Genomic DNA, 14,618 nt, shown 5'->3' with positions numbered 1-14,618 from the left:
TTGTCAGAGTACCCCACGCATCAGGGCCTGAGAAAACTATCCCAGACCTTTGAAAGTGTTCCCCTGCATCTGCTTTGTGTCTCCCTCATCTCTACTGCTTAGTTTTCAGAGGAACTGTGACCTCTGCCAGCTTTGTCAGATGGGAATTTTGTTTAAATAATTCTTCAACTAGGGCCTTCTGGTGCTACAACATTTTATTTGACCTCTCCACCACAAGGAGGAGATTGAAAGTTCTTTGTAGCTTGGGTCTAGAAGGGTGACCAACCCTTAAGTGTTTGTCAAAATGCGTACAAAGAGGGGGTCACGAATAAGGCAGCCGAACAAACTCAGAAATGTGTGCCAGACTGCCAACAGCCAAGACTTCCCTGTCCTCACCAAGAGGACGATTGTCCATGTTCTCCTGCTACTCGTCCTCCCTCTCCACCTCGTCGTCTTCAGGCCATCCACGCTGAAAAGATGGGATGAAGGTGGTGTCTGTAGTACTGTCTTTAGTGAAGTCAACCAGCTCCTCCTCACCACCCAATCCGCGTTGAGAAGAGATAAGGCTGGGCTGTGTAGCAACTGCTGAACTACTAAGTTGAGCACATGGGCCAGGCATAGTACATGTGCAAAGGTTGCCAAGCTTCAGAGCCGCCACTGTAACATATAACCATGCCTGGTTGTAGGTTTAGAGGCAAGAACCACAGATCAATCTGTTAGACATTTCAACAACTCGATGGTATCCGGTTTGTCACCTAAGCAGATTAACTTCTACATAGCCTGTCGCCATTTGGCCAAGTCTTGAGTGAGTATAAATACCCCTCCCAGATCCAAAGGGAGGTCAGCAAAATTAACCCTGAGAGCAGGACATTAACCATGTCCTATACCATGACAAATGCTATTTGTTATCAACCAAATCTGGCTATTTGGTTTTGATACACAACTGAAGCAGTATAGATGATGTATAATACTGAGCCCCATACACACGGGAGGGCGGCACCCAACGCCAGCCCCATACACACGGGAGGGCGGCACCCCACGCCAGCCCCATACACACGGGAGGGCGGCACCCCACGCCAGCCCCATACACACGGGAGGGCGGCACCCCACGCCAGCCCCATACACACGGGAGGGCGGCACCCCACGCCAGCCCCATACACACGGGAGGGCGGCACCCCACGCCAGCCCCATACACACGGGAGGGCGGCACACTATACCAGCCCTATACACAGGAGGGTGGCACACTATACCAGCCCTCTATACAGACTGGCACGCACACGTACAGGAATGCATGGATCTATATGGACGAAGCAATCTACTACAGATGTACAGGGTCCAGGACTATTTCCTGCGGAGGAACACACAGCTGTCACATACGTGACAACAATATAGTACTGTTCCAAGGGGCGCAGTGTGTGACGTGCGGGTAGGAAAGAAGCGTCCATTCTTACCATAGAGCCCTTCACCTCTTGATAGATATCGTTAAACTCCAGCGTGTCCGCCATTGTGTCACGTGTCCTGCAGTACCGGCGCTTCTTCTCTTCCCGCCACAGCACACTCCGCCGCCGGAAGTTACTATGAAGCACTTCCTGGAGGGTTCGGGGCTTCCATCAGTCTTGTGCCGCCTACTTCGGCCTGCCTACTATCTCTGCATACGTAAAAGCGACGGCCATATAGTGGTTGGATTTTCTTCCTTCTGAAGTTCTGGTGCAGCGGCACTGGTGGCAGCATGTAGTACCACATTTTTCCTGTAGTGGCCACTGCGGTACCAGCTGATGCCTCTCTGAGGTAAGGAGCAGCGCACAGGTAGTGATTGCAGAAAAGCCCTGATTAGTGCAGGAAGAGGAATGGAGAATGATTGGTGCAGGGCTCAAGTTGGACAGAATCTGATTGGTGTAGGGCTATAGTGGAAGGGAGCCTGATTGGTGCAGAGCTCAGGTAGGAGAAGTCTGATTGGTGCAGAGCTCAGGTAGGAGAAGTCTGATTGGTGCAGGGCTTAAGTGGAATGAGTCTGTTGTGATTTTGGAACGAGAAATCAAGTGATAGTTGGATAGATGCTATTTGAGGATGGATGAGAGCAGGGAAGTCGCAGCACGTTGTGTCCAGTGTATCAGAGAAGTCAGTGAGAGGAGTCACCTGCTAGAGCGAGTGATCAGGTATTACAGGTATCTGATCGCTGTGAGAAGTATCTGCATTGTGTACAGTGACTGGACCCAGACGGACACTACTTACACTGAGAACAGCACCGTCATCTTCCCAGAGACATTAGTCCAAGGGGATTATTTTATTAACCCCTTCACGACATGCGGCGAACATGTATTGCGTATGTCATGTCTCTCCCTTTGATGTGGGCTCTGGCGCTGAACCCACATCTTTCAGCTGTTTTGAGCAGCTGACATGTGCCCCTATCGCGATCCACCCGTGGCTGTTAGCCTGTTAAACGACGCTGTCAATCTGTGACAGTGGCATTTAATGTGATAGCGTCAGAATCGTGTCACTAGTCCTGCCCATCGGCGCATATGTCACATGACCGCGGATCGCCGATGGGTTGGCATGACAACCCGGTGTCTGCAGCAGACCCCTGTGGTTGTCATTGCCTGATTGCTATGAGCGCCGCCCAGTGGCCAGCGCTTATTCTGCTACTCACAGGCGTTCTGATCATCACCTCGGTTTAGCAGAGGCGATCGGACAACTGCAGCTTCTAGCCTCCCATGGAGACTATTGAAGCAAGTGAAAAGTAAAAAAAAAGTTTTTAAAAATATTTTAAAAAGTTCATATCACCCACCTTTTGACCCATTCAAAATAATACAATTAAAAAAATATATGGGACAGACACTTCCTGGTGCTGTCAGACCACCGTCGGACTGGAACACCTTGGGCCCACCAAAGAAAATCATTCTTGGGGCCCACTATGTAGCTACATAGAGATAAATACAAGACCACCAATTGTGCGGTAAAACACGCTAATATCAGGGTATAATATAAGGTAGCACAAATGTTAATTATGTAGCAGGAGCTGGGTAGCCTGCCTCATAGAATATAAAGCAGCTCCCTCATATAGTATAATGCAGACCCCTCATAGAATATAATGCAGCCATCTCATAGAATATAGCCCTCTCATAGGGTATAATGCTGCCCCCCTCATAGGGTATATGCACCCCCTCATAGGGTATAATGCTGCCCCCTAAAAGGGTATAATGCTGCCCCCTCACAGGGTATAAGGCACCCCCTCATAGGGTATAATGCCTCATAATGCTATATATATATATATAGATAGATATAGAGATAGATATGTGATAGATAGATCTATGGATAGATATAGAGATAGATAGCGATAGATAGATAGATAGAGATAGATAGATCGATAGATAGATGATAGATAGATATAGAGAGAGATATAGAGAGATAGGATAGATAGAGAGATATAGATATATATATAGAGAGAGAGATAGATAGATAGATAGATATAGATAGAGAGATAGAGATAGATACATAGATAGATATAGCGAAAGATAGATATAGAGATAGAGAGTGATAGATATAGAGATAGATAGATGATAGAGAGATATGTGGCGCCCCTGAGGGTTCAGTCGCCACAGAGGTACTGCACCTCCTCCTGAGGTGTGGTACCCCACCATTCAGGTAAGGTGGAGACACCTGACCACACTCCAACACCTGCATCCCACACAACACAGTAGTGTAGCAAAGCACCCTTTGGTGGCTCCCTGCTTGGAACACGAAGAGTGTTGGGACGTGGGTGGAGCTTAGTCTGCACAAGTGAGCAGGAGATTATTAGGACTAGGTCAGTCTGACTCAGTGAGTCTGTGAGAGAAGATCCCCTGAGTGGGATGGATTGAAGGAAGTGCTGCAGCAGACCTCAGTGACCTGGGTTCTGCTGGCACAGGAAAGAGATATTCAGAAAGCCTAATTCTCCATAAGAAAGATAGTTTTGTACGGAACGTAAGGAGAAGAAGAGAACTAAGGATTAGGGTCAGAGCAGGGCCCTTCCTCAAGTTCTAAGCGCATGGCCGGGGTCCGGTCCCCGAGGTTGTATGGATTCTAATGGTCCTGCGACAGACACCGGAGGAATAGAAGTTGTCACCACTTTATTCCCACACATGACTTGGGGGCACAACGGCAACATGAGTGAGCCGGGACTTAGTAGCAAGGAGTCCCCGAAGTAGGCTACAGCTGTCTGCTGTACAAGTAGAGTTCTAAGAACATTTGAAAGGAGGAACTCCAGTGTAACTCAGTACTGTGAGTACTTCAAATAGGCGCTAGAAGGGAGACGTTCAGAAAAGGCACATATGTTGGCGGAGTGTTGGAACGGAGTACTTCATCTTGCCTGGAGGTTGGCTGAGCCCCTGACCTGAAGGACACGGCACAGATGCGGGCACCTGTATGCACAACAGACTGTGAGTAAAGCTTTGGAACTACATGCCCTGGTGTCCTTTGCTTATTCCTGCGCCAACCCACTCAGCACTGCTACATCTCTGCGCTTAACACTGCACCGTTCTCTCCTCACTATCTCTCCATCTACACTGCCCTGGGACTACAGCCCTGCCTGTGGAGGGCCACACCATCATTGCTGCACCACACCATCTGTCCCAGAGGATCTGTCTGTAGCGTCGGCTTAACACCTTCATTGCCGAACACCACAGGTGGCGTCACGAATCATTATAAACTTTAATCATCATCCACACGCTCAACACTATTCCCTTTTACAATGGACGCCCAGGGCTACCGAACGGGTCACTGCTGCCGTGACACTTCCCATTGAGATCAACGGGCCCGGCTCCGAGTACCCCACGGCCCCCCAGGGAGGGCGATCCAGATAGATAGAGAGATAGATAGATATAGAGAGAGATAAATAGATATAGAGATAGAGAGCGAGAGATAAGGTACTGTCACACTTAGCGATGTACCAGCGATCCCGACCAGCGATATGACGCGGTCAGGATCGCTGGTACATCGCTAAGTGGTCGCTAGTGAGCTGCCACATAGGCAGATCTCACTAGCGACATCGCTGGGGACGGGGGTTGCTACTTACCTGTCACACTAGGCGATCCTGCGTCCTCCTGCCCGGCTCCACGCGTCGCTCGCCTTCACAGCAGGAAGCGCCGCAGGAAGTGACCGACGAGAAACAGTCCTGAACGTTCTCGCGCGATCAGCGATAACCAGCGGGGGAGCCGGTCGTAGGTAAGTATCAGACACAGCGATATCGCTAGCAATATCGCTATAACGTCACTAGTTATAGCGATATTGCTAGCGATATCTCTTAGTGTGACATGCCCTATAGAGATAGATACATAGAGAGAGAGATACATAGAGATAGATAGATTGATATAGTGAGAGATAGATATAGAGAGATAGATAGATCAATATAGAGAGAGATAGATATAGAGATAGATAGAGAGATAGATATAGATAAATAGATGTAGAGATAGATATATATAGAGATAGAGAGATAGATATAGATCAGGGCTCTCAAACTCGCGGCCCTCGGGACAATAGTTTGCGGCCCTCACCTCATGGGCTCTCGGGACAATAGTTTGCGGCCTTCACCTTGGCCGGGATCACACATGCAAGAAACACGGCCGAGTCTCGCATGTGAAATCCCAGTCACACGTAGTACCACTCATTAAGGTCATGAATATGGACGCCACTCCACTCTCATAGGCGTGGCGCCCATATTCATGAGCTTAATTAGCGGTACAATGTGACGTATGACCGCGCGCTCATACAGGAAGAAGATGTCGGCGCTGGACCATCGGAGCTGCAGCAGGAAGAGGTGAGTATGATGATGGCTAGACAGTCACAGCAGCCTGCTGTCAGCAGGCAAGGCGTATTAGTCATACTCACAACACATGCAGCCGAGCAGGGACTGGACCGCGCCACAGACTCAGGTCGGCCGGGTTCAGAATGAGTGGTGGGGCGGTGCGGTATATTGCTCTCGGAGGCGGGACATTAAGCCAGCCATATTGCAAACTTGCGCCATTACCCCAGGCTCAGAAGCGGAGGCGGCTGCGGAAATTGCTGCTCAGCGGGACAGAAAAAAAAGTGGAAAAGACGCATCGACTAACACTGAAACAGTGACACCAAGTGGATTTATCTATTACACAGCCCCAAATATGTCTTTTTCAAAGCCTGCAGTGAAGAGAAAGGTTGGTGATGAGCACAGACAATTTCAGGAAAAGTGGGAAGTGCAATATTTCTTTGTTGAGCACAGTTGCATCCCGACGTGTCTTATTTGCACAGAGAAAGTTGGAGTGCACAAAGAATACAATTTGAACATCATTACATAACTAGGCATGCTGAGGAGAATGCAAAATACCAGGGAGATGAAAGAGCTTTTCTTATGGAAAACCTGATGCGGCCCAGCCTCACCCAGATTCTACCTCCAGCGGCCCCCGGGTAAATTGAGTTTGAGACCCCTGATATAGATAGATAGATATAGAGAGATATAGATAAACAGAGATAGAGAGAGATATAGAAAGAGATAGAGAGATATAGAGATAGATGTTACACCCGGTCCCTGTCCTGGCGCTGCGCCCAGGTCTGCCGCTGTTACACCTGGCCCCCATCCTGGCGCTGCATCCAAGCCTGCCGCTGCTCTCCGTTCTGGGCACTCACCTCGAGCCTCTCATGCTGCTGCTCAGCATTCTGTCCTTCCTCCTGCCTCCTCCTCCTGGCGTCCTGTGAGGAGATCTGTAGCTAAGACTATTAGGGCACGCCCGCCCGCTCTCTTGCCTTCTTAAAGGGGCGGCGTGCATTATTCAAACAATGCAATCAACCAATGGCAGCGCACTGGCTGCTATTTCTGGTCTCTCCTCCATAGGGAGAGCGCCGGAGCAACGAGTATCATTGCTACATCCGGTTCTCATGCTAACCTGTCTGCGCTGCATCTGCAGTCTCTGTGCATTGTCTAATGCTCTCTGTTTCCACAGCATATCAGTATCCTGTGTTACCTGGTTATATCAGCAACCATTTGGGCCTAAGCCATCCCGTTCCGCCTACAGCCATCCGAGTCCAAGGACTGTGTGAAGGTCACTGGAACCGACTCCTTACCAACTAACCGGATCCAGGACCCAGCGCATTACGGACTCTGCTGTAACTTTTGTTATCCCTTTTGGTCCCGCTGGGACAGCTGCCACGTGTTCGGGGTCTAACTGGAGGTAGCACCTGTGTCCTCCGGGTATTCCATTCTGGCCCTGCCTGAGGGGCTTTACCACGGGTGCCTGGGGCTCACTAGTCACGCCCCCTTCGGAGCCCCCCGGACCGTGGTCCCAAGGTTCCACTTAAAAAATAAAAACGAATGTGAACTTCACCATCTCTGCCTCCGCTTCCATTCGTTACAGATTGCTCCGGCCATGGAATCCGCTGGACCCCAGAGGCCTCCGACGTTGGAGTTGTGCCAAGAGGTGACCCATTTAAGACATCAACAGGATAAGATCACGACGTATCTACGTAACCTGTCCACCCACATGGATTCTCTGCAGAACGCGGCTGCTCCTGATTCATCTAGCAACACCCAGGTACCTGCTGTCATGACAAGCAAGGGCCCCCCCGCCTTGCGGCTCCTACCCGCTTCCATGGTGATCCCACTCAGTGTCGGGGTTTTCTCAATCAGTGTACCCTGCACTACGAAATCTTGGGGCATATGTTTACTTCTGACCGTGCCAAAGTGGGCTTCATTATGTCACATCTAGCAGGAGAGGCTCTCGCCTGGTTGAATCCATTATGGAAAAGAGGAGACCCGCTGGTTAATGATCTTCAATCTTTCCTAGAGATTTTTTGCAGGACCTTTGATGAACCCGGCCGGGCCACGTCGACCGCTTCTGCCCTGCTTCGCTTACGCCAAGGAACCCTCACGGTGGCTCAGTTTGCTGTTCAGTTCCGCACTCTCTCGTCTGAGCTATCCTGGAACAATGAGGCCTTGCTGGCTACCTTCTGGAAGGGCCTATCTGTAAAAATTAAGGATGAGTTAGCGGGACGGGACAGGCCTACCATCTTGGATGACCTGATTTCCTTGGCGACCCGGATTGACCTGCGTTTTCAGGAGCGTTCCATGGAGATTAAGCGTGACAGGAGGTCCTATCACCTGGACTCTAATTCTTCCAAAACGTCTACCTCATCTTCTTCTCCCGAGGCTATGGAGGTAGATGGAGTAAGTCTGGCCAGCCGCCGCCAGGAGGTGCGTCGCAAAGACGGAAGCTGTCTGTACTTTGGTAGTTCCGAACACCTGATCCGCTCCTGTCCAAAGAAGTCGGAAAACTCCTGTGCCTAGGCTCGGTAGGAGAGACCACCCTAGGTAGAGAACGTTCCTCTCCTTCGTTGCAGATGTCAGTCTCCGTGACCTGCGGAGCAATAAAATTTTCTGGACTCTGTCTGTTGGACTCCGGAGCCACCGGAAACTTCATCCAGCAGACGCTTGTGGATCACTACCATTTACCAGTTCAGGCTCTTCCCAGCCCTTTGCGAGTAACCGCTGTCGATGGCCAGCCTCTGACCGAACCCGTCCAGTTCCAGACTGAGCCAGTGGAACTCCGGGTAGATCTTATGCATTCTGAAAGAATCTGTTTTTATGTGTACCCTGGTTTGTCTCACCCCTTGCTTCTAGGTTTGCCTTGGTTTCAGAAACATGAACCAGTCCTTAATTGGAGAACAGGCGAAATTCTACGTTGGGGAGATTCCTGCTCGGACCGTTGTTTAACCCGGATTGAACCAGCTTCACCCCCCGTCCAACCTGCTACCCTGCCTGGATTACCATCCACTTACTGGTCCTTCTCGGATGTCTTCGGGAAAAAGGAGGCTGAAAAACTTCCTCCCCCAAAGGTCGTATGACTGTCCAATAGACCTTCTTCCTGGAACATCTCCTCCCTGTGGGAGAGTTTACCCTCTTTCCCAGGCAGAGACTCAGGCTATGTCGGACTACATCCAGGAGAACTTGGCCAGAGGGTTTATCCGAAAATCATCGTCACCGGCAGGAGCAGGCTTCTTCTTCGTGAACAAAAAGGACAGATCCCTGCGGCCCTGTATCGACTACCGAGGGCTGAACCAGATCACGGTAAAAAACAGGTACCCTTTGCCTCTAATTTCAGAACTGCTTGACCGTCTCCGAGGGGCCAGGATCTTCACCAAGCTGGATCTCAGAGGTGCTTACAATTTGATCCGAATCAGAGATGGAGACGAATGGAAAACAGCCTTCAACACCCGTGATGGCCACTACGAGTACCTGGTAATGCCGTTTGGTCTAAGCAATGCATCCGCTGTTTTCCAAGAGTTCGTCAATGACATTTTCAGGGACCTGCTTTACACCTGTGTTGTTGTCTACCTAGACGACATTCTGATTTTTTACTACTGACTTGGTCTCGCATCGCAGACAAGTGCGCCTGGTCTTACAGAGGCTCAGGGAGAACAGACTGTACGCCAAGTTTGAAAAGTGCCTCTTTGAACAATCCTCTTTGCCTTTCCTCGGTTACATTGTTTCCTCCACAGGATTAAAAATGGATCCAGAGAAGTTATCGGCTGTACTCAAGTGGCCTCGTCCGTCTGGGTTGAAGGCCATACAGCGATTCCTGGGCTTCGCCAACTACTACAGGCAATTCATTCCTAACTTCTCCACCCGAGTGGCGCCCATCTCAGCTCTAACCCGGAAAGGTACAAAAACGAAGGATTGGCCTCCTGAGGCTGAGGAGGCCTTTGTTTCTCTCAAAAAGGCCTTTGCGGTTGCACCTGTTCTTCATCGTCCTAACTCCAACGAACAATTTTTTCTTGAGGTTAATGCCTCTTCAGTAGGTGCGGCAGCCGCACTAACCCAGAAATCGTCCTCCATGCGAATGCATTCCTGTGGGTTTTTTTCCAAGGTTTTTTTTTCCGCAGAGAGGAATTATTCTGTTGGGGATCGGGAATTGTTGGCTATCAAATTGGCTCTGCAGGAGTGGAGGCATCTTCAAGAAGGAGCTCTTCATCAGGTAGTCGTATACACCGATCACAAGAACCTTGCTTACCTCCAAACTGCACAAAGGCTGGGCTTTGTTTTTTGCTCGTTTTAACTTTGTTCTTCATTTTCACCCAGCTGACAAAAATGTCAAAGCAGATGCACTTTCCAGAGCCTTTCTACCTCTTGATCAAGAAGAAGAACCGCAGCACATCATTGAACCCTCAAGGTTAGTCACGGTCGCTTCTACTGATCTTGCCCGGCTGCCTCCCGGGAAGACTTTTCTGTCCGCTTCTGAGCGTACTCGTGTTCTTCGGTGGGGTCACTCATCCAAGTTGGCTGGGCATGCTGGCCAGAGAAAGACTCTGCAACTCATCTCCCGGTACTACTGGTGGCCTGCCATGGCTAAGAACATTCTGGAGTACGTCACAGCCTGTCTTTCCTGTGCTCGTAACAAGACGGCCAAGCATCTACCCGCAGGTAGGCTTCAGCCTCTTTCAATTCCGTCTGCTCCCTGGCAACATATCGCGATGGACTTCATCACAGATCTCCCGATCTCATCTGGCTGTTCTGTGGTGTGGGTAGTGGTGGATCGCTTCTCTAAAATGTCTCACTTTGTTCCATTACCAAGTCTTCCAACTGCTCCTGAGTTGGCGGACCTGTTCATTCGGCACATCTTCCGTCTCCATGGTTTCCCTCTCCACATCGTGTCGGACAGAGGAGTCCAGTTCACCTCAAGATTCCTGGAGAGCAATTTGGAAACTGGTAAGAATTGAATTGGATTTTTCCTCAGCGTACCATCCCCAGTCCAATGGACAAGTGGAGAGGACAAATCAAATCCTGGCTGAATTCCTGCGTCACTTTGTTAACGCCCATCATGACGACTGGGTAGACTTACTGTCCTGGGCCGAATTTTCTTACAACAATCAAGTGAATCTTCTGGAAAGTCTCCCTTTCAGATTGTCTTTGGATTGCAACCCGGAGTACCTTTTCCCATCTCCGGATCATCTGGCGTTCCAGCTGCCGATACCTTCTCCGAAGATTTCTCTAAGGTATGGAGGGATACCAAAACAGCTCTGGAGAAAGCCTCCCAGCGTATGAAAAGGCATGCGGAGAAGAGACGTTTGGATGCACCTATCTTTCGCCTCGGAGACAAGGTATGGCTCTCTTCTAAGTACATCCGGTTAAAGATGCCATCCTACAAATTGGGTCCCCGGTTCATCGGACCATTTGAGATCTTGAGACAGATCAATCCAGTCTCGTTCAAGCTGAAGTTGACCACTTCCCTATGTGTGCCTAACTCCTTTCATGTTTCTCTCTTCAAACCAAGGGGGGGAGGACAAATCCAAAAACACAACTAAAGGTCAAATATAAAATTGCTTTATTAGCATGGAAGGCAAGGTACAAATAGAGTGTACTATAAAAGCATAAAAACATGATCAGCGAAAATGGACACTGATACCCTGTTGGCCAAAACTACCCATAATAGTACAATGGAGTATATAATAAGCATATATCTAAAGGCAGGTTTATAATTAATATATATAATACCATTAATGTACCAGTATGATCAAACTAGATAGCACCATATCCAGGCAGAGTAAGAAGTGCAAATTTAACTAAACACGCAATGCATAATACCTGAACTGGAAGGTAGATAGAGGCCGCAGGGTACCCTTGTCCGCCCCAACGCGCGTTTCGGGAAACCTTCGTCAGGGGGCGCAGAGGATGAAGTGAGGGCACTGATTTAAATAGCGGGCATCGGCAGGAAATTGAATGGCGCATTGGCGACGCAACCGGAAGTCGTCATCGGTTGCTGTGACAACGCGCACGCTATGCGTGTAAAAATCAAAGGCATAAGCGGCGTATAAGCCGTTACCTAGGGGACACCCAGCTCCTCCAGGCCGACAGTACTGAGGTGTGATGCGCAGATCTCGCGGGGCCCCACGAGACTGGACGTCCATAGCCCGCACTGTCAGACAGGAAGGGACGGGGAAACCACGCATGCGCTGTTAAACAAAGGGGACAAATGCCACCATATTAAAAACGGGCATTAACTACCAATAGTGGCACTCAAAAAGGAAGTGTAAGACAATCTAGGGATACAGTAAATGGAACTAATTAACATCATACTAGATAACACTTTTATAATATGATGTAATATCAATGCATGATGATGTATACAGAATCAGTAGATAATAACATATCGCAATAATAACAACATCTGTCATAAAGAATAACCTATAACAGACATTGAATTAGCATATATAAATATAAATAATACAAAATGGTCCATAGCAATACAGATCATACCAAAAATCACACAAAAACGCTCCCCAAGTTATATCTTATGATGCATAATAGGAAAGTAAAACAGATGGATAGTACTCAATAAGCCACAATAACTTCCATATTGACAAAACAATAATGTCCATAAGACAAAGCCGCATGTCCACTTGATACGTCAACATTACAGAAGGGAACTTCGTTTTCGGTGCACGCATGTAGCGACAAATCCATCCAATAGCCCGCAGACAAAGCATATAGAACTAAAATAAGGAAATTAAAAAATAAACAGTTAAAAATAGCACAAGAGATTCCAAAATGCTCTAATCTAATCCAAAAAGGGGGCAAAACTGAGGTTCTCGTTCAACCCGTAAGGATGCACAGTTCTCAATGTCCAAATCCACCGGGATTCAAGACGTGCTAATTTAGAAGATAATTTACCACCCCTAATATTGACGTCAAGAGCATCAATGCCTCTAAATGTGATCAAACTACTATTACTCTCATGATGTAATTTAAAATGTCGGGGAATCGTTTTCAGCGAGGATACATCCACCTGGCCAACTGACTCCTCAATGCCCAGAACATGCTCCCGCACACACACCTTCAACTGACGTGAAGTTAGGCCTACATAAATAAGGCCACACGGACAGGTGGCATAATAGATGACATACCGTGTGTCACATGAGATGGATTTCTTGATGTTATAGCACTTGCCACTAGAGTCAGTGAAGGTGGTGGAGCGATCAATGCTCGGGCAAGCGCCACAGTGGCCACATGGATAGCACCCACGCCTATTAGTCCCCCTATCAAGAAAGGTAGTCCTAGGCTCACTAACATAGAGACTACGGGTAAGGTGGTCCTTCAGATTTCTAGCTCTCCTGAATGATAACGCCGGCTTCTCGGGTATAATTTTAGATAGAATCGGATCCACTTTTAAAATTGTCCAGGACTTCTGAAGGGCCTCCAGAACCCTAGTAGCCTGTGAATTAAAGCCAGTAATGAATCTAACTTGTGATTCTTTATTAGAAGCCGTATCTCGCCTATTATCTTACAGGAGGGACGTACGAGAACTATGCTTAGCCCTATTATACGCTCTTTTCAAGGATTGTCGACTATAACCTCTATCCAGGAAACGACACCTCGAATCTGCAGCCTGCTTTTCGAAGTCCTCATCTGAGGAACAAATCCGCCGCAAGCCGAGAAATTGTCCCACAGGTACCGCCCTAATAACATGACCAGGATGACATGAAGACGCATGTAGGAGTGAGTTTTGAGTCCCTTCTTTAAGGATCCGGGTACCACTCCTGACCCTGTCTCGGAGGATGATGTTTTTGAGGTAAAACATATCCTGGCCGTAAAAAAAGTAAGGGGTAAGACGTACTACCTGGTGGACTGGAAGAGTATTGGTCCTGAGGAGAGATCTTAGGAGCCTAGGGAGAACATCCAGGCTCCTCTTCTCCTTAAACGGTTCTACGCAGGCTTGAAGAAGAGGGGGTGTAAAGAGGGGGATACTGTTACACCCAGTCCCTGTCCTGGCACTGTGCCCAGGTCTGCCGCTGTTACACCTGGCCCCCGTCCTGGCGCTGCGTCCAGGCCTGCCGCTGCTCTCCGTTCTGGGCACTCACCTCGAGCCTCTCATGCTGCAGCTCAGCATTCTATCCTTCCTCCTGCCTCTTCCTCCCGGCGTACTGTGAGGAGATCTGTAGCTAAGACTATTAGGGCACGCCCACCCGCTCTCTTGCCTTAAAGGGGCGGCGTGCATTATTCAAAAAATGCAATTAACCAATGGCAGCGCACTGGCTGCTATTTCTGGCCTCTCCTCCATAGGGAGAGCGCCGGAGCAACGAGTATCTATCATTGCTACATCCGGTTCTCATGCTAACCTGTCTGCGCTGCTTCTGCAGTCTCTGTGCATTGTCTAATGCTCTCTGTTTCCACAGCATATCAGTATCCTGTGTTACCTGGTTATATCAGCAACCATCTGGGCCTAAGCCATCCCGTTCCGCCTACAGCCATCCGAGTCCAAGGACTGTGTGAAGGTCACTGGAACCGACTCCTTACCAACTAACCGGATCCAGGACCCAGCGCATTACGGACTCTGCTGTAACTTTTGTTATCCCTTTTGGTCCCGCTGGGACAGCTGCCACGTGTTCGGGGTCTAACTGGAGGTAGCACCTGTGTCCTCCGGGTATTCCTTTCTGGCCCTGCCTGAGCGGCTTTACTACGGGTGCCTGGGGCTCACTAGTCACTCCCCCTTCGGAGCCCCCCGGACCGTGGTCCCGAGGTTCCATTTAAAAAATAAAAATGAATGTGAACTTCACCATCTTTGCCTCCGCTTCCATTCGTTACAATAGATAATAGATAGAGATAGATAGAGAGCGATAGATATAGAGAGAGATAGATATAGATA

The 14,618-nt window shown here is 49.0% G+C and overlaps 1 protein-coding gene and 1 long non-coding RNA gene across 2 annotated transcripts in view; one reads left to right on the top strand and one right to left on the bottom strand.

The window, feature by feature from the left end:
• Window positions 1-1,629, bottom strand: part of SSRP1 (structure specific recognition protein 1) — a 68,578-nt gene extending 66,949 nt beyond the window's left edge. Inside the window, exon 1 of the mRNA XM_073588216.1 lies at window positions 1,431-1,629. Within this exon, the coding sequence (XP_073444317.1) occupies window positions 1,431-1,484 (54 nt within the window). The 5' untranslated portion in view covers window positions 1,485-1,629. The remainder of the gene's footprint in view (window positions 1-1,430) is intronic.
• Window positions 1,630-1,640: 11 nt separating this feature from the next.
• LOC141100037 (uncharacterized) lies at window positions 1,641-14,528 on the top strand. Its single transcript, XR_012234578.1, has 2 exons — window positions 1,641-1,767; window positions 6,927-14,528. It is a non-coding gene; the product is annotated as an uncharacterized lncRNA (long non-coding RNA).
• The last annotated feature ends 90 nt before the right edge of the window (window positions 14,529-14,618 follow it).

Source organism: Dendrobates tinctorius, unplaced genomic scaffold (genome assembly GCF_039654945.1).
Source record: "Dendrobates tinctorius isolate UK_male_01 unplaced genomic scaffold, ASM3965494v1 ptg000103l, whole genome shotgun sequence".
Lineage (NCBI taxonomy): Eukaryota > Metazoa > Chordata > Amphibia > Anura > Dendrobatidae > Dendrobates > Dendrobates tinctorius.
Note: the sequence above shows the minus strand (reverse complement) of the source record. Positions and strands in the feature narration are given on the sequence as shown.